This window comes from Cyprinus carpio, chromosome A9, assembly GCF_018340385.1.
Source record: "Cyprinus carpio isolate SPL01 chromosome A9, ASM1834038v1, whole genome shotgun sequence".
In the NCBI taxonomy this organism is placed as follows: domain Eukaryota; kingdom Metazoa; phylum Chordata; class Actinopteri; order Cypriniformes; family Cyprinidae; genus Cyprinus; species Cyprinus carpio.
This window is the reverse complement of record NC_056580.1, coordinates 7,997,727-8,018,340: the sequence shown is the minus strand read 5'-3', so window position 1 is coordinate 8,018,340 and position 20,614 is coordinate 7,997,727. Positions and strand designations below refer to the sequence as shown.

Below are 20,614 nucleotides of genomic sequence, written 5' to 3'. Positions count from 1 at the left end.
AGGTTGATGGTCGAATAAATTCGGTCGGATTTCAAGGCTTCATCCACAAACTCCTCCATGGCTTGACTTTTGTTTCTGGAAAGTGGATATACTTTACTCTTGGGGGGTTGTGTGTTAGACAATAGATTGATGGCACAGTCCCAAGGTCTATGTGGAGGAAGTTGTGTGGCTTTCACCTTGTTGAATACCTCAGAGAGATCTTGATAGTAATGGGAAATATTCACCTTTGTGTGTGTCTCTGGGCTTTCCACAATGGTTGTGTGACATAATTGGAGTTTTGCAGTGATACAATCACTCAAACAGAAAGATGACCAGCATGTTAATTCACCTTGATGCCATGAGAGTTCGGGGTCGTGAGTAGAAAGCCATGGATATCCTAGGACAAGTACATGTTTGGGAGAGTCAATGATGTAGAAGAAGATGGATTTCTTATGAAGGGTTCGAACTTGGAGTGAGTGTCTTAGTCTGGTGGGTGATGCCCTTTCCAATCAATTCCCCATCGATAGCCTTGACTTGGATAGGTGGTGTGCACATTTGTTTAGGGATCTGACATTTGGCCATGATGTCCTGGTGGATGAGATTCAGGGTGGCTCCAGAGTCAATCATTGCTGTGAGGTCGAGAGAGAGAGTATCAATTCTTAAGATAACAGGGAGTGTGAATGACTTGTTACTTAGAAGAGCACAGTGTTCAGTAATTACCCAGGGATTGGTTTGAAGCTTGTGGGGGCATCCTAAACAGCAGTGGCCTGATTCACCACAGTAGAAAACACAGTCGTTGATGTCGATCACTCTGTCCAGCGAGCGTTCTGAATTCAATGGCAAACTCAGCAGCAGAGCGATTAGCTTGTGTCAGATTGACGAGCTGTGTTGACACGTCCTTTCCGCCGTGAGAATATTCAAACACTTCACAGAGTTTTTGAATGAAGTAAATAAATGAATTCCTCAAGTGTGAATCCGAGTTCCAAACGGCTGCTGCCCAGTCAATAGCTCTGCCCGTCAACAGCGTCATGATGAACGCGTACCTTTTACTCTCTGATTCGAATCTTTCTCCTTGGTTATCCAGAGAAACTTGTACTTGTCGAATGAAGCCCTTGCATTGCTCAGCGGTACAGTCAAATTTCTCGGGAAGAACAAAACTTACGGTCTTTGGTGTGGGTGGAGGGAGAGATCGAATGTAGTGCGTCAGGTGCTCGTTGACATTCTGCAGCTTGGTGAGTTGTTCCTGATATTTCTGGAGCATCTCTGCTTGGTATGAGAATGCGGCTCGCAGATTCAACACTTCCGCTGGATTCATAGGGGGTGAAGTATTCTGTAACAGAGACGCTGAAGTTTGGTTAGAATCCATGTGCAGAAGTTAATTAAAGGTCAAGGCTTTAAACGGTTGTCGATTAACAGGCAGAGGGTCAAAACCAGAGAGGCAAGCCGATCATTCGTAATACACAGGGGCAATGGCAGAGACAATGGTGGAGAGGTAGGCAATGAGTCCAAACACAAACATCAGTCCAATCAGGCATCAGAACAAAAGGGCAGAGTACAAATACCGTGAGTCAAGAAGTCAGGCAGGATAATACACTGGTAAGCAATCAGGAACAGTAGAGGAATAACACTTGGTAAGGCAGATGAACTGCAGGGACTTCCATGGAGATTTTTGATTGTTTAGCAGACGCTTTTATCCAAAGCGACTTACAAATGAGAACAGTAGAAACAATCAGATCAACGAGAACAACAACGGTATACAAGTGCTATGACAAGTCTCAGTTAGTCTAGTACAGAACACGTAGCCAGGGTTTTTTTTTTTTTTTTTGGGAATATGATAGAAAAGAAAAAAAGGTAAGTACTAGTATTAGTTGGTTAAGTGCAGGCGAAAAAGATGAGTCTTTAGATGTTTTTTGAAAATGAGTAAAGACTCAGCTGTTCGAATTGAGATCGGGAGGTCATTCCACCAGCTGGGAGCAGTCCAGGAAAAAAGTCCGTGAGAGTGATTTTGAAACCTCTTTGGGATGGCAACACAAGGCGTCGTTCACTTGCAGAGCGCAAACTTCTGGAGGGTGCATAAGATTGAACTAGTGAGTTTTAGGTAAGTTGGCGCCGTGCCAGTGGTCGTTTTGTAGGCAAGCATCAGTACCTTGAATTTGATGCGAGCGGGCTACTGGTAGCCAGTGTAACCTGATGAGGAGAGGAGTAACAGGGGCTGTTTTCGGCTCATTGAAGACAACCCTCGCTGCTGCATTCTGGATCAGTTGTAGAGGCTTGATAGTACATGCAGGAAGGCCCGCCAGGAGAGCATTGCAATAGCCCAGTCTGGAGAGAACAAGAGCTTGGACAAGAAGTTGGGTGGATTGCTCTGACAGGAAGGGTCTAATCTTCCTAATGTTGAATAAGGCAAATCTACAGGAGCGGGTCGTTGTAGCAATATGGTCTGTGAAGCTTAACTGATGATCCATCACAACTCCTAGGTTGCTGGCTGTCCTGGAAGGAGTTATGGTTGACGACCCAGCTGTATAGAGAAGTTGTGATGAATTGTGACCAGATGAACTGCGAATAGCACATGAACAGGTCTGAGTTTAAATGGAGGTCAGAGAGGAAGTGGAAGTAGAGGAAGCAGAGGGAGTGGAGCATGGTCAGTACTCGGGCGAGGGCCCCCTCTGCTGGTTTGGCGTTACAAGGGTTAAGCAAAAATTACTTGTAAAAAGAATTTAGTTAGATGCCAGAGGGGTTAAAAAATAAATAAATACAAATATAGAAATAAATAAATGAAAATATAGATTTTTCATTTTATTTTGTGTATTTATTTATTTATTTTTTTTTTATATTAACAGACTAACTGTACTTTATTTTTTTTTGCCTCTGCAGCTCCTGAAGAAGAAGGGAGCGACATCCTTCCTGCAGAGACTGGAGCGCTGTGGACCAGTCACTACGGCAGTGCAGCTTAGGGTAAGTTCACATTAGAACCACTGCCAGATCCCAAACCTGACCTGAGCTGACCAGGCACGGCCCATCCAAATGCTCATTTTGCTCTGTGGATTTGACTTCTTGTTTCCAGCATCACTGGATCTCTTCAAAAACCTGTAGGCTCGCAGAACCACAAAGCTGCCTGACAGCTAAACATTATAGATCTGCCAGGAAGACGTCTTAAATGCCCATGTGTTTGAGGTTTGAACAACAGGCTTTAGGCATAACGTCACGTTCTTGCGCACATGCAGACGTGCTCTAGCTTTCATCCTGACCTCATTTTCATGCCAGTGGAATGCAGATACATGTATGTACAGTATGTGCTTATGTTCACATGTTTTACACTGCATGACCTGATTTCATACCCCGTGTTCTGCACAACGAGATGTAAGGGGTAGTGCAGGGGTTTATGAGAAGAGCACACAGTATTCCTCTCTGATCTGTCCTCTCTGTTCAGGGCTGATTATGTCATAAAGCGCATTCAATGCACAGTACTCGCAAAAAACACACACGCTATTTATGTATGACTAAATAGCTCCCAGATGAGAGCGGTAGAAGAGATGTGAAATCCTTCAGCAATAATAAATAACATTTAGTCTGTGTTTTTCATTAGCCCTCACGGAAAGATGGAACAGCCATAATTGGCAGCTTTTTTTCATTTATTCCTTTGAATGGCTGATTGTATGTGTTACAGCCCCTATGGCGCCGACTTTCCCCATCTCTTTTTCTGTCAGCTGGCATCAGTTAAAATGTCACATGACGATGGCAGGCTCATTGCCGTCCGTGCTGACTCAGCACAGGCTCCTTGGCCTATGACATCATCATTCAGAGGCAGCTCTTTTCTGCTTGTGCCTCGTAAATAAAGTACGCCCACATGGAGTCTGCATGTGCAGAGCTCCGCAGAAACCTCTGAAGATTCCCAGGCATCGTTCAAAACGTTCTACATATCCCTCACCTCTTGCATTTTTTGTTTACTAAATATGTCACTTTTTACACGTTTGCTGTGGTATTCGCACAGTTCATGTTAAGTAAATTTATGCTCAGCATGTGTGTCTTAAATTTATTTTGCACTAATGAGTTTGTCCTTAAGGTGGCAACATATTGTTTCAAAGCCGAAAAAAGAAACAGAGATAGAACAGCAACAATAACAACTAACTTAAGATGGATAAAACAATGCATAGTTTTTATGTTGTCACACTCTAATAGAAATGCTTAAGACTTTTCTCTGTTGACCGCCAGTTATTTTTTATCAGGTTTGCACTAAAGACTAATATACTAGGACAGAGAAATTAAAAGACTAAATGCGTATAACTTACTGATACCCAGAATATGAATGCAAGGCAGGAAGTTCCACATTAAATGTTTTCCCATAGAAAGAATATAATGGAAAATGCTTAACATTAGGGGTGTAACGATTCACTCAACTCACGGTGCAATATGTTTTTAATGATACTGATTTCATGATATGATATTTTTATATATTTTTTATGAGATTTAAGACAACTTATAAATGAAGAGGTGTCCTTATTTTACTTCTCAGACAGAATGCTGCATATTTCTTTGTAAAATTGAAATGTCAAATCTGAATTGAAATTTTAAAACAAAAACCAGATCAAATAAATAATACAAATCAAATAAATATCTTCACATAAACAGACTAAAGCTTTGTCTGTGCTCTTTCCATTTAAATTAGAGGCATCCACTGCATTATAATCATGATCCAACAAAGATGCAGCATACTTGCAGCATGAGCAGTTAAAAAAAAAAAAAAAACTAAATTAGATTGTATAATTTGACACTTTAAAACAAAAACAGAATGCCATGACTTTAGTTTTGTGAAACTCTACTACATAAAACATTTGCACGAAACAAAGAGCAGAAGCTCTGAATGAGATGCAGATTCACTCTCTGACAGCAGGTGGCACTTATGGAACAGCAGCATACAGCATTTCCTTGGTTACTGCTATAAAACAAAGCAGCACTGCACTTATAAACACTACTTTAATTTGCATTATACAGAGGCAAGATGAAAAGAAAAGATAATTTTAACTTTTCTAAAGACAGTCAGTCCCCTCAGAGACAAATTCATATAAACTCTCACCCCCAAATGTGAGAGTTTAACTGACTTGAACTGACTTGAAGCGTCACATATTTATATCAATGTTCAACCGGATCGGGCTGCATCGTTACATCCCTACTTAGCATGCAGTTTAGCTCATTGTGTTCATATTCTGGGCTCATCTCCTTACCTGTATGTTTTCTTAATAAGGTGTATATTGAATTTGATCTTGTTAAATGATTGTTTCACGTGTTTTAGAATTCCTCACTGTTTTTTATTGATTGAAATACCTTGGGTGTTGTATTGACAGGCCTGGGCTGCAGTTCTATAAATGTTTTGCCCTCCAGGTCTCCATGCTAGTAACTCAATGAGCACGTTTGCATGCACACCAGCTGATAATTCACAAATATCAGCTAATTAAAATAACCAGTTTTCTGGTTGTAGTGACTACAAGTTACCTGACAATGCAAGTCAACTGTGTTCACATGACTTTATTAATAAATCAGGTTATTTCCCTGTAGTGACGTCAAAACATAGGCTAATCATTTGCGTATCTCCGAGTATACCATGCGTTGTCAATTGTGATGTTAAATAAAGCTTGCAACATGTCAGTGTAAAACTCACAGCTCATATATTATTCTCTCATGCAGTTACAGATGAAGTGTTTTGATTAAACCACTTCTGCTGCAAGAGATGATAACACATTTTTAAAATTTTCTGGGTCATGAAAGGGTTTGTTGATACATTTTCTTCTTTCTTTACTGCAAAACACTCGCTCTGTCTGGATACTGTACGCTTAAATTTGCAACGATGCATTTCCAACATCTCAGGTTTTCTGATGTTATGAGTCACATGCACAACTTTTAAGGTTCTTTCATGGTGCTTTTTGTCATTTTGGAGTTTGACATTCACTTTCATTATATGGAAAGGAGTTGCCTGTACATTTTTCAACATATCTCCTTTTGTTTCTCACAGGAAAAAAAAAAAAAAAGTCATACCAGTTTGAAACCATGTGAGGATTTTTTTTTTTTCTTTAAATCCATTCTACAGTTTTCTCCCTGTTTCTTAGTGCAGATATTGCAATAATAATAAAAAAAACCCACACAAGCTCTGTCTGGGAAACACATGGTGAGAGGAGGTTGTACCATGACTCATGTTGCTACAAAAAATGGAAGCAAATGGGAGTCATTGAGATGAATCTGAATGTAACATTATGCAAACAACAGGCTTACCTGTCTTTTCCTGCTGCTCTCTCTCATTCCAGAACTCTCTTTCTGAGATCACACAGTAAGCTGCAAGCATGTACGCCGCACTTTGTTCAGTGTGTCAGGCCCAACAATGCCGGAAAGCCTGATGTGTTTGACAGCTTCCACGTGTCCTCACATCTCCAGTACGTGGGAGTTCTGGAGATGGTCCGCATGATCCGCTATGGATACCCAGTCCGCCTGTCTTTCACCAGCTTCCTGAGCAGGTGAGATTCTCAGCCCTTCAACTGGTCACTGTAAAGCACTTTCCTTGTCTAGATAGGGTACAAATAGGTGTCCCATTACAGTTTTAACCAGTAAACCCCATGTTCTTTAAATTAGAACTCTTACATAAATAAACATATATATTCACTACTGTTCAAAAGTTTGGGGTCAGTAAGATAAATGTTTCTTAAGCAGCGATTCAGCATATTTGAATGATTTCTGAAGGGATCACGTGACACTGGAGCGTTGCCTTCATAGGCATGATTCAGATTTAAAGTAAGTGGGTCTTACTTTTTCTTAGTGTCGCTTTTTAAATCAAGCAGTTCATATCCTAGTACAGGGGTGCCAAACTCAATTACTGGATGGCGGGAGCCCTGCAGTGTTTAGATTTAACCCTGTTTAAAACACCTGATTCAACTAATCTAGCCCATCAGGTTCATTTTAAAAACTATATGGTATGTGTGCTGGAGCAGGTTTGGAACAAAACTCTGCAGGCCTCAAGCCCTCCAGGAATTGAGTTTTGACCCCCTGTCCTAGTATGTTTTCCCATAAGGACCATATATACTATATGTATTATGTAGAAACTAACTGAGGTTAAGTCATCTCTTAAACTCGGTTTCTGTGGACATCCAGTACATTAATGTTTCTATACACTCAGCACAAGAGGGTTTTTCAATCCATTTCTGCCGCCAGGTCAAATGAGGTAAAGCGGCATTCCTGCTGGAAATATATCGTAAGTGCCTTTTTCTCAGACGCTGATATGTGTCTGCCTGACTCCATCTGTCTGTGCTATACGCTCGAGATGGACTTTCAGTTCAGCTGAGGTTAGGCAGAAAGTATATACCTGTGTCCGTGTGTGTGTGTGTGTGTGTGTGTAGGTGCTGAGAGCAACGTCTAGGGTGTGACACTGGTTTCACACCATGATTAATGGTCATAGGCCTCACTGGGAACAGTTTTTTGAGTGGCCGTTTTCCTGATGGGGTGATAATGGGGGCAGTTTTGGAGAGGATGAAATGCTCTCGGATGGGTCCACCTTGATTTCTGCTCCACTTCATATGACTGGAAGAGAGAGAAATGGAATAAAGCGTTGAAGAGAAAGATTGGAAATTGGATTGTAAAAGGGGACAGGATGTCATTTCAAGAAATCTTCCCCGTGCTTTTCAGAATGTGAAAGAAGAAGATAAAAGCGTGAGTGAAAATGAAAGAGGAGCAGGCTGTTCCTTCTGTCAGGCAAGGGTTCAGCGTGACTCTGTGTTCATCTTCCTCAGGAACACAGTGCCTCATATTCATGTCATACTGACACCCATAGAATAGACTGTTCCCGCTCTTTGCACAAACCAGACTTTATTTTAGCGCTGGAGAAGCTCCCACTTCATCTTTGACACTTTTTCTCTCATTTCCTTCCTCTATCAAAAACGTAACTTTTGTCCAAAGTTCACAGAGAGGGTATTATTATTATTATTATTATTATTATTATTATTAGTTAAGTTTTCAATTTATTTCAGTTTTCAGTGTAGTGTAGCCTTAGTTATTTTCAGAAATGTATGTGTGTGTGTGCGTTATTTTCAGAAGTGTGTGTGTGTGTGTGTGTGTGTGTATAGTGTGTATAGTGGCGCAGTGGAATGGAAAAACACTTTCTGTGTGAACAGGCCCCTTGAGGTTTTCCTCATCGCTGCTCTTTTCTCCTGAGTGTCTTTCTCACTGTTTTATCATTTTAGATTTACTTAAGTGTGTTTTTCTGAGCAGCGTAATTCAGTGTGCTTTCATTAGATCACACGCTGCTCTTTCTCTCTCGCCCAGTAAAGGATAAAAGGATTACGGTAACATTCCAGTGCGATAATGAATCGGGACATTGCTGGTCACATGACACGGTAAGTTTCCACTACCTGGCTGTAAACATCATGAATCTTTCAGAAAGAGAACGGTAAGTTTCCACTACCTGGCTGTAAACATCATGAAGGACACTTTATCCTCAAAACATTTTAGCTCCTAGACACCAGCTCGTGTTGACTCTGGATTAAATGACCCAGACATTTGTGACATTTGTGTTTAGACTGGGGATAAAATAGCTCAGATTCTTCAGTGATTATAAATATTGTTTTGAGTACATGAAATGAAGCAGATAGTTTCCCGATATAAAACATTGCTATTTTTGAGAGCGGTTATTTTTGATTTGCAATTGTCCTCTTTACTATTGGTATAGTCACACGTGGTCACCTGCTCATTTGCATAAAGTCAAACCTTTCTCGACTTTGCCGCAGCAAATGGTCTCTGTGAGACATATGCTTTTCTAATATTTTAGTTATTCTGTGGCATCCATTTTCACATTCCCATGATGTGCTGTTTTTCTGTGAGCGCATTAGTGACGTGGTGCCATGTGCACGTTTTTTGTTTTTTTTTTTGTTTTGTGAGTTTGTTAGCATCACAATAAAGATGCAGCAGGCCAGACAGGGTGAGAGGCTGCAGGCAGATGAAGGCCAGATGATTGTGATGGAAATGTTGGGCTTTTTGAGCAGGAGGTTGTCTGATACGGAGGTCAATTTCCATGGCCTTTCGTGGGGGCGGGCACTCTGTCAGCATTGTGTGTGTTTTTGCTTTTTGACATTCAGGCTGTTCGTATTTGTCTTTGTGTGTTTAGCAAGAGCTGTACGAGCTTGTTTATTTTTGTTTTTTGTGTGCTCTCATTTGTCTATATCAAAATATGTGGAATGCATGTCCTAAAACAGAATCTGATTGTTTATCTTACTCTGCTTATTCATGCCCCATCCACATTGTGTTGATACTTGTCTGTTTATTCACTGGCTCAAACACAAGGCTAAATCAGAAAGCATCTGTCTATCAGAGGAACAGTCATTTCAACAGACATTTTTGCATGTAGATTCAATGTTTTTTGTGTTTGTTGTTGTTGTTTTTTTTGTTTGTTTTTTTGAAGAGCATTTTATGCAAGAACAATTCATGTAAAAATCTACTTAAATCTAAAATATATATATATATATATATATATATATATATATATTATATATATATATATATATATATATATATATATATTAGATTTAAGTAGATTTTTACATGATTGTTCTTGCATGAAATGCTCTTCAAAAAAAACAAACAAAAATAAATAATATTAAATTATTAATGTTTTTAAATATGATTTAAAGCTATAATGTATATTATAAATAATATTAAAATATCACTGTTATTAACAATGATAGCCTAAACAAAATTATAAAATAAAGTATGTTTTACACACTGTTTCTACGTATGTTTGTCAGTGTCACATGATCCTTTCAGAAATCATTCTAATATGATTATTTGATGCTCAAGAAACATTTCTGATTATTATCAAAGAACTAGGATTCCAAAGAACATTTATTTAAAAATAAAAATAATTTGTATTGTCAGTTATTTATATATATTTATATATACAGTGTCTGTGTGTGGCACTGGCCAGAGCGAATGGTGCACGAATCGCTACAAACTATTTTCCTTTTTTCTCGCGCCATGTGCCAGTCTTTGTCTGAGTGCACGTGTGTGTTGATTTTCTGTTGACTTGTGGGTAAATAAGAAGTGAGGGCTTGGATATAAATGCGGCTTTGTGTTTGCTTATGATGTGGAGTCATGTGTACCCTCCATCCAGCCACGTCTCTTCCAAAGACGCCTTGACTTCCCGAGGGCAGAAAAAAGAGGCAGCAAGTCACAAAGAAAACCATTCACAACCTCCTGTGCTCTCCATCAAGCCATTCATAATCATGTGTAAGGGGGGAAGGGAAAGATATTATATTTTTGAATGGATGTTGGTTTTTATACACGTGTGACGTGCGATCGAGAAGTTATTGGACGATTTGATTCTTTGTGTACGGTATTTTTCTTCTGTGTCATCATGCTAGCCTCTTGGTGGTGTTTATGACTGAAGTGTGGTGTGTAGCCTGAGGTGTGCAGTAGTCTCTGACCCAGCACTAATGCATATGACAGGCTTATTTATCACGGTTTAGCTCAAGCCTCGGGACAAACTACTCATCCACCTTTTAAACGCAATGCAGCATCCTCACTGTATCAGACACCACAGCACACACAGACTTGGAAACAAATGCATGGATCTGAGTCAGAGTACAGGGTTTAATTTGATGTGAATCAAAACGAGGAGGCAGTGAAGAGCTGAAGTATTCATTACAATGTTCTTAAAGGGATAGTTTACCTCAAGATAAACATTCTGTCAGTAAACAATCAGTTACTCATCCTCATGTCTTTTCCTTTTTTGTTCAAACCTGTATGATTTTCTTTATTTTTAGGAACACAAAAGGTTTTGTTTTTTTGTTTTTGAAGAAGAAAGTTGTTTTTGTCCATGTTTGTCCAAGCAGTGGGATCCTAAATTAAACTGGATGACCCAGTGACTAAAAAACAAAAACAAAACAAAACAAAACAAAACACATTGTCCAAAATTATCATATTTTATTTTCCAAAGAAAGAAAGAAATGCAAGCTAAAATTATCTAAAATTATTATTATTATTATTATTCTTATTATTATTTTGTTTTACAACAAGAAATAAACTTAAATGAGATGTTTCTGTGAAACATTTATAAGTTATTTATCTCATTAATGTTTTAAAAAGTTTGAGGTCTGTAAATTTTGACCAACTGTTTTTCTAAGTTTCTTATTCTCTTCAAGGGTGCATTTATTTGATCAAAATACAGTAAAAATATTATAAAGTAATATTGCTAAATATTATTACAATTTAAAAGAACTGCTTTCAATTTGAATAAAGTTTTAAAATGTCATTTATTTGTGTGACGGTAAAACTGAATTTTCAGTTGTCAATTTTCAGTCTTCAGTGCCACATGGTCCTTCAGAATCATTCTAATATGTAGTTATATTATGAATAATGATATGAAATTATTATATTTTTATTATTATCAAAGATAAAAACAGTTGTTCTTCTTAATATTGTTGCAGAAACAGTAATAACATTTTGTTCAGGATTCTTTTAATGAATAGGAAGTTCAAAAGAACAGTATTTTGAAATAGAAATCTTTTGTGACATTATAAATGTCTTTGCTGTAATTTTTGATCAATTTAATGTGGCTAAGCTGAATAAATGAAATAAATAACTTTCTGACCTTAAATCTCCAAGACCTCCGTTAAAGTGTGCTTCATCTGGAAATATGAACAAATATCATGAGGGACATCTTTAAAGAATCAGTTTACATACATTCTAAATGTAGGCCCTTTATTATTTTTGTTTCTAATGCACAAAAATATATTTCTTTCCATGAATACCTACATATAATAGTACAATCATAATGCATACATCAGATATCATATTTGCAGTTTGCATGTGCAAAATTCCTTCTCAATCTGAAGATCCTCATAACATAAACCCCAACTGGCTCTGCCTTACCAATTTCATCTGGTTTATTTGTTTTACACAAACACTCGTGATATTTATTTATTTATTTTTTACTTAGTGAGAGGCTTAATGTGTAACAGCTGGGAACAGGAAATCCTGCAACAATACACTGATTTACATAAGGCTCTCTCTGTACCTTCCCCTTTTTTCTTCTAGTACGACCAGCTCTTTGAGAGGTAGAGCACTTTGATTTATGCATTAATATGCATGTTCAGACACGAGCACAGTCCCTGCATTTTCCTGACAGCAGAAATTCCATCAGTGGTTCTTTATCACCATAATGATGCTCAGAATAAGAGATGATGGCCTGTGGTCATCCCTCACTGTTTTATTGTGGCTATTTACTGTGAATATTGAGGTAGATATCCCCCTCCCATGATCCCAATTTTGGAGCTTAACTGCCAAGCAGTCCAACCTTGTGGGTTCATATGACTCAATCCCCAAGGCCCTACAAACTGTGAGGACATCGATAAATTTTCATATTCATATACAAGAAGTCTTTGGTTTCCCCTGGCCTCCCTTAATGGTTGATGACTCCTTTGGGAAGCCGTAGGTCTTGGTCATAGAAGAAGGGTTAGGGGAAGTTCAGAAGCACCAGGCTTCTGTAAATCACTTCGGAAGTTAATTTGGCTTAAGGCTTAAGCAAGTGTTTGACTGAGTGCATGGAGAAGCCCCCCAATACACTACATCCCTACAATCCCACCCTCCCATCTGTTCACCATGTGCCACATGACCAGAGTGTGTGAGCTGTTCTCAGTGGAAACAGTGAGGGAATTGATTTTTTTTTTTTTTTTTTTTTTTTTTAAATCGGGACGTCAATTTTCGCCCTCCCACTAAGATTGCTTGAATCACAAATCATGGGCATAACACATTAATGGCCCATAATGCAGCTGTCTGCAAAAAAAAGTATTCACCACATGTTAAACAGTGTTAATAGGCAGGCAAAATGAAAGGCCAAATTTGTGAAATATTATTTGAAAGACATGTCATAAATTCAGATTGTTTTGCGAAAACATGATGGGTAAACATGAGTATGAGGCAACTAAAGATTTATTTTGAAATTTCAGTAAATGTGTACAGAAGTATTCCATTCAGATGTGAAAAACAGTGTGTCTATTAAAAGTGGGTGTCACAATATCACATTTTCACTACACTATCATCATGGCTAAATTACTGCACAATAAAAGTATATCTGTAGAAATTTTGGGGTGTGGCAACCTGTGTTAAGATTCGGTCACATTCACAAACTTTAGGTGAAATTTTGTAGGCAAAAAAAAAAAAAACGTGTATTGTGTAGTGGAGTGAATTCACCTGCAATGCAGTAAATGTGATCGCACCTTTTAAAGTGCAGTACTGCCAACTACTATGTTGAGTTTCAACCATATAGTAATGGCACTGGATTATTTATGCTGTTTTTGTATGTGTAGAAGTAACATATCAGTATTTAATTTTTAAAACTAACAGTTGTAATAGCACTCTCTCTTCTCAAATGTGTAATCTATATAAAAATTTAAAACAATCATATCATCATGCTAATGCCTCACCCTTGCAATTGTACTCAATTGTGCAAACATTATTTAACATCTTGTGTCCAGAAGTTTGTGACATAAACATTCCTTATTAAAAGAACTTTACAATGAAGTATAAAATGAACATAAACTAAGGCCAATTCAGTGTATTGTTTCATCAAGCGTGAAATGGAAAAGAGCCGGAGTGGAGTAATTGTATAGGCTTTCATTATTGTATAGACCTTGATTTTTATGAACAAACAATCTGTAAATGTAAATTCTAAAACTGAAAAGCAACAGATTGAATTCAAGAGAGAAACGCAATTGTTTTAAGATGATATTTGCATGCATCACGTATGCTTGAGTTCTTCCTTTGTGAATTCCTTTAGTATCGTTGATTATTAGACACCATTCCCTTGTGCCAGATGTTCATAATGCATAATCCAAATGTGCAAACACACACACATGTTTGAGGGGGTGTCTACAGCTTACCCTCTTGCGCCACAGATGCTTGATCCCTCTACTCCAGAACAATGCAGCAAAGCTCTCCAAGTTTGACCTTTCTTATGAATGGTTGCCTTGCCAACAGCCACCGCAGCAGATGCCTGAGAAGTCATCCAGACTCAGAAACTCTTTGACCCTCGAATGCATATCATGGTGGGTTTTCCCACCAAGGGAATGGAGCTGATTGAGCCTTGTCTTTTGTAGTTTAACATCAGTCTTAGATGATTATTGCATTTAAAAATCTCAGCCCTGTTAAACAAGGCCAACAGGAAGTGGGTAGTCCTTATGGTTCATGCAGACAACATTCCCGTACAGGCATTAGTGACCATCATGCTTTAAGGGGTTCATAGAGTTCCTCTGCAGTTGAGTATGTGGATGACAGGGGATGTTCTGTGGGTTTGTGGTGCAGATACAGAGAGCTGGTGGACACCATCCTCACCGACAGGAAGAAAGCATCCGCAGAAGAGAAGTGTCGCCACATTCTGCAGCATTGTAAACTTCAGGGCTGGCAGGTGAGTTACCAAATACGTCTACAGAGCTCTAGGAAAATGTTCATGAGGGAAAGAGATGTGTTCTTCCAAAACTATTGAGCACGGATTACAGAGACAGGGATTTTTAAGGCATCATAGGCTCCTGATGTGAAGATACTTGATCTTAATATTAAAACATATTTTTATATTTATATTTTATATACATTTATACTGATAAGTATAGATTGTTTAGTTTAATTAAAACCATCCTTTTTTTTTCAAAATAAAATATTTTAAGTAAATGTCACAAATGGAATTAAGTAAAATGCACAACTCAGTTAATTAACAAATTGAATAAATACAGTGCTGCAGCACTGACATTAGCAGTTTTGTTCATAGAATGATCCAAACTAACTCCATAATTGTCATATAACCACCCTACAACCTAACCATAAAAACAAAACCTTCAAGAACAGAAAACACTTTTATATAAATTAACAAAATAAACTGAACATTAAACACAAGCAGGTTGTTCCTTTTACTCAAAAATGCATAAAAAGTACAAAAATAGGCAATTAATTTCAACATTTTCTCTCCCAGTTCAGTTCTGTTTAAAGCATGCTGTTAAAATCTATCCATGGAGTTTCAGTTAATGCAACTATTTACCAATAATAGGTTAAGTACATTTGAATTTGACATATTTAAGTGGGTTGTTCAAAATGAAATTAAGTTGTGATAAAATGTACAGCAATCGTGTTGCTTTAGCTGATTTCAAGTAAATTGAACATGCAGCAAAAATCTTAATTTCCCCATGTATATAGATAGTAGGCAGCCAAACTGATTTTGGAAACAGAGTTTATGTGATTACCTATCTCTCTTCTTCTTTCATTCGTTTGCTCAGACAGGGAACAGTAAGGGGTTTTCTTGAGATACTGGCAGGCTGATCACCTTAATGACCGCTGCCATCAGCTGCACAGGAAGATTATTATCTGTCAGAAAGGTAAAGTGAACACCAGAGACTGTATATGGTTGTACTGTACGATCTGTCACCAGGCTCATATTTTTACTCTAATCGTGTGTATGTGTGTGATTCAGTGGTCCGTGGCTGGTTGGCCAGACAGTGTGTGCGTCGCAGGCTCACATCTCGGCAGCAGGAGCAGTGTACAGTCCAGCGGTTCCTGCAGGGAGCAGAGGACTTGGGTATGCGTGCTTACGACAGCATGGTCATCCAAAACGCAGCCGATATTGCACGAGAGAACGACCGCCTCAGGGTCACATCAGGCTCCACCACTGGGTGAACGACCGGAACCTGTAGGCAAAGAAGAAGACTCGCCCAAGAGGTGAATCTTATAGCAGAGAATGTGTTGCTTTTTTTTAACTCTCCATGAAACTGTTAGTAATCTCTTTTTCCAATACACACATCCAATTTAAAATAAATTATTAAAACCAGCTATTTGTAGGGTAATAAGGTTCTCTGCTTCACAGAAGTTGAGTGTGCTCCTGTCTCTATTGTTTAATTAGTTCTTAAAATAGAATACATATCAAGGAAATATCATGTACATTAAAGGATCTCTAACAAGAAACCTTGTTTTGTCAGCTGCAATTCAATCAGATGTGGACTCTCATATGAGAATGTGTACTTTCTACTGTGAGACTCCCTCTTGAAGGATTATATTAGACACTAAATTATGTTAGAGTATCTGATTATATTAGACACTCCAAAATGTGCATTTTCCACTTGGGTTTGAGGAAGCTATATAAAAATTCATGGAAGGTTTTATTGGTTCTCCTTGTTCTGCCTTTGCAAACAAAAATGGAACAGAATGCATCTTAATTTGCCACTGATGTCAAAAGTACTGCACTTTTTGAGATGTTGTTAGTGGGAATTCAGCAAAAAGGAAGACTAATCTCAGGTTAGTTGCAGACACTATTAACATTGGCACATACAGTACGTACTACCATCTCCATCTGCAAGTGAAAATTCTGCAGACTGCAAGGTCAGATCTGCCTATTCAATTGATATTCAGTACCCAAAAACTGAACCCAGAGGCAAAAATATTCTTTTTACAATTGCTAGTGTTAAAAGATTTAAAAAAAAATCCTCTTAGCAAAATACTCAGGACTTACAGACACAACATAGAAACTAGCCATGAACAATTGTCTGACGGTATGCAACAGTTGCCAAGGACGTGTTGATCATTACCATTTTTTTTTTACAAGACTGCAATGGAAATCTATTCACACAAGCATAAACAAACAGGTGTATTTGGGTGGCCGTTGTCATCAGCAGTGTCTCTCAATCATTCGGCATATGCCCATCTGCTCCTATGAAGGGGATGTGTCTCTTGTACACACATTTATCACATACATTCATTTTTAGCATCACAAATGAGGGAGGTGCAGGTGATTGAGAGATGGGGCTTTCATAGCTAATCTAGATGTGGCAAACTCAATCAGTGAGTCAAGAGGAGGTCCATACCGCTAATCAGGGAGAGATAAGATCCACCCCCCACTCTGGGTTGCTGAAATCTCCTTAGGGTTTTCAGTCACTGGAAACCCGTCATCACCCCCTGTTCCCTGAATACCACCCACCCCAGCTCTCCATCGCCTTTTGTGTGAGAACAAACAGATGGAAGGCCCTGATTATAGGGTAAATATCAAAACAGAGTGTGCATTTCACATTAGAGTATTATAGGAATCAGCTTAGACTTAAACCATCAGCAATGTAAATAATCTTTTCATGCTTTAGTTCTGTATATCAGAGTTTAGAATCCTAATGAAATGATAATTTGTTGAAATTTTACTGGTATCATGTGGAAAAAAAAATGAGAAAGAGATGAAATGAAAATGAGAAGTCTCTGAGTCTTTAATACTAATGAATGCTGAAAACCAAGTGCAGGTTTGCTGTTTGTGCATATGTGTGTATATGATTTTATTTGATCACATTTCTTTGTGCCTCCTGACCACCTTGAGTTACCATTCTTTGTGAATGAATTTGATTAAATCTGCTTATCGTGTAATTATTAGGATACCAGTTTTTAATCCATTGACAAGCCTAGTAATTTGTTTTATTTATGTTTATTGTTAAGGGAACACCCATTCCAGTTAGTGTAGTGTAATGAAATCTTAGTCCAGATATGAATGGACAGCTTGACATTGGTATATTGATTTCAGGAAGGTTGAGGCTGATCCTCTCACACTTGGCAGCTGCTTAGCACATTTAACTACACATCATACATTGAGACAGGGAACATATGCTTCTAGTCTGATAGTGAGTGAGAATGAAAGAATGAACATATGAATGAATAATGACTTGCTAGATTGGGCAGGGGGAAAAGATACATGGGTAATATCAGTCATGATGAATGACAGGAACGTCACTAGAAAACTTATGATTATTCATCCTTTTGTTTAGGGCTGTTGAAAAAAAAGTGGAAGGGGTTAACGATGTGGCAGGCCGTGGGGGGAACAGACCAATCCGGCATTTCCGCTCCAGCTCTGTGCCTCTCCCCCTGGTTATGGACAGCTTGGTACACTCCAGCATCGGGACATCAATCAAAGCAGCCCTTCAGCCTGCGCCATACTCCACTGAGGAGGGGAATGGAGGGAGCCTCTCCTCCCCACGAAAACAACCTCCTCCCAAACCCAAAAGAGACCCCAATACACGTCTGAGTGCATCATACGAGGCAGTGAGTGCAGGGCTGAGTATTGCACCCAAAGACAGCCCTGCTGAGGGTCAAGCCTCTCCATCTGGAAGCCCACCAAAAACCAGCTCTCTCCTTCTGATCGTACGTATTAATATGAGCTCAAACATCCACTACATGTCCAGAAGTATGTGGACACCCTCTTCTACACTGAACAAAATTATAAACGCAACACTTTTGTTTTTGCCCCCATTTTTCATGAGCTGAACTGAAAGATCTAAGACTTTTTCTATGTACACAAAAGGCCTATTTCTCTCAAATATTGTTCACAAATCTGATTAAATCTGTGTTAGTGAGCACTATTGTGGCCAGCCTAAGGCACACCTGTGCAATAATCATGCTGTCTAATCAGCATCTTGATATGCCACACCTGTGAGGTGGATGAATTATCTCAGCAAAGAAGAAGTGCTCACTAACACAGATTTAGACAGATTTGTGAACAATATTTTTGAGAAATAGGCCTTTTGTGTGCATAGGAAAAGTCTTAGATCTTTGAGTTCAGCTCATGAAAAATGGAGGCAAAAAGCAAAAGCGTTTTTATAAATTTTGTTCAGTGTATTATGCATGACGTATTGACCCGCAAAAAGCTTAAACCTGAATCCTACTGAACACCTTTCGGTTGAATTGGGACACTGACTGAGAGCCAGACCCCATCGTCTAACATCAAAGTCTAACCTCACTCATGCTGTTGTGTTCAGAATTGGAGAAATCCCTTTATCTCTATTCCCACCATCTAGTGGAAAATCTTTCCAGAAGGTTGCAAGAGGAATTAGGGACTACCAGCTCACTATTAATGACAATGATTTCGAAATAATAAACGTTAATGCAATGTAGATTTAATGTAAATACAATGTAGGTGTGGTGTTCAGATGTCCACATACTTTTGGCCATCTAATGTTCATGTTTCATACAACACAGAACACAATGTCTTAATTTATCTCAGTATTGAGAATTGTTCCTGGCATTCCGCTTAAACATATTTTCCCTTTCCTTCCAATCTCATCCATCATCCAACTACAACTCCAGCTCTCTCTAAACCACGCCCTCACAGTGATGACTACAGCACCATGAAGAAGATCCCACCACCCAAGCCCAAACGCAGCCCTAATACCAAACTGACGGGTTCTTATGAGGAGATATCTGTACCTTCCCCTGCACGCCCCACGGACATGAAAATTGTCAGACTGGTACGAGGCGGCCACTGCTTGGGCCTCATCCAGCGAGCATCATCTGCGGGATGGCCCCCTTGTCCTGTGCTAAGCCTTTACCCTGTCAGGATGAGGAGGGATGTGTATATCGAGATGGTGGGGGCCTCACGAACCCTTAGTCTGGCTGACTCCCACAGTCCAGAGATGGGAGAGGCGGTATACGAGGAAATGAAATACTTCCCAACTGACGAGGTGGGGTCAGCTCCTGTGGCCAAGCCTGAAACTGTCAATCCCACTACCACTACCCTACCTGCCCCAGGGCTGGAAGTCAAGAGGCCCGTGACCTTGATGGATCACTCTGGCACTATCGGAGTAAAGCAGCAGGGCAAGGATGGGACTGCATGTGACATTCCAGCTCCATTCCCTAACCTCCTTCAACACCGTCCCCCACTTCTAGTCTTCCCCCCGTCCCCTGTCACCTGCTCTCCGGCCTCGGATGAGTCCCCCCTCACCCTGGAGGTGAAGAAGCTGCCTGTGTTCGAGACCAACCTCAACTACACCAGCCAGGATGGGGGCAGCCCACTCTCACCCCAGTACACACGTCAAAGAGCTGACTCCTCACCGAGTCTTTCTGTCTTAATGCCAGACAAGCCACGCCGCCCTTGACTCCTCCTCCCCCTTCGGCAGCACTTCCACCTCCTTACCGTTCCCCCATCCCACTTCCCCTTCCCCCCCTGACCCAAACTTCTTTGCCCTGACACGTGCAGCTTCTGTGGCTACCACCGATTCCCCCAAAGTCTCCCATAAAATAGGGCACGGTTTGGCAGAGACACCCCCAAGCAGTTCCAAGCCTCCCTTCTCCCCAGTAAAGACCTCACGGCCAGAGCCCCGCAGATCTCATTCCTGCTCCTCCTCACCTCTGCTCTTCAATCCTGCCAATGGGAGATCCCTCACCAGCCCTCTGGATGAGCTCAACACCCTTTTCAGCTCAGGGCGCAGCCTGCTCCTCAAGTCCACCACTGGGAGAAAGATCCGTGACAGCGGTGAGTAAGAGTCTGTGCACGTGTTTGGGTACATGTGTTGTAAAGGTGTTATAAGGACTTCCAGTGCCATTTGCGCCACCAAACAGAATTGCATAATAATGAGTGACCAGTCAGGTCTCTCAAGCACTACAAGCACCACTTTCTTTAGTTGAGCCAGTGTTGGACCACGTCAGGCTTTTTCAGTCCAAAAAAACATTGTTGAAAGCACCACAAAGTGACAGTATTTCTACGTTTTGCTGAAATCAATTTACAAATCGCCTACTTTACAGTTGTCTGAAACATCAAGTTAGTTTTTGAGGAAAGTGTTTTAATATTGAACAAAATGGCTCACCCAAAAATGCATTCTAT

At 39.6% G+C, this 20,614-nt stretch overlaps 1 protein-coding gene across 1 annotated transcript in view; it reads left to right on the top strand.

The window, feature by feature from the left end:
- The window catches only part of LOC109088153 (unconventional myosin-XVI-like), a 116,270-nt gene extending 95,996 nt beyond the window's left edge, over positions 1 to 20,274 (top strand). The window contains 13 exon segments of the mRNA XM_042763079.1: positions 2,854 to 2,934; positions 6,276 to 6,296; positions 6,298 to 6,482; positions 14,311 to 14,417; positions 15,273 to 15,371; positions 15,467 to 15,642; positions 15,644 to 15,711; positions 17,787 to 18,133; positions 18,136 to 18,159; positions 19,102 to 19,872; positions 19,875 to 19,930; positions 19,932 to 19,952; positions 19,954 to 20,274. Coding sequence (XP_042619013.1) covers positions 2,854 to 2,934; positions 6,276 to 6,296; positions 6,298 to 6,482; positions 14,311 to 14,417; positions 15,273 to 15,371; positions 15,467 to 15,642; positions 15,644 to 15,711; positions 17,787 to 18,133; positions 18,136 to 18,159; positions 19,102 to 19,872; positions 19,875 to 19,930; positions 19,932 to 19,952; positions 19,954 to 20,274 — 2,277 coding nt within the window.
- Positions 20,275 to 20,614: the final 340 nt, after the last annotated feature.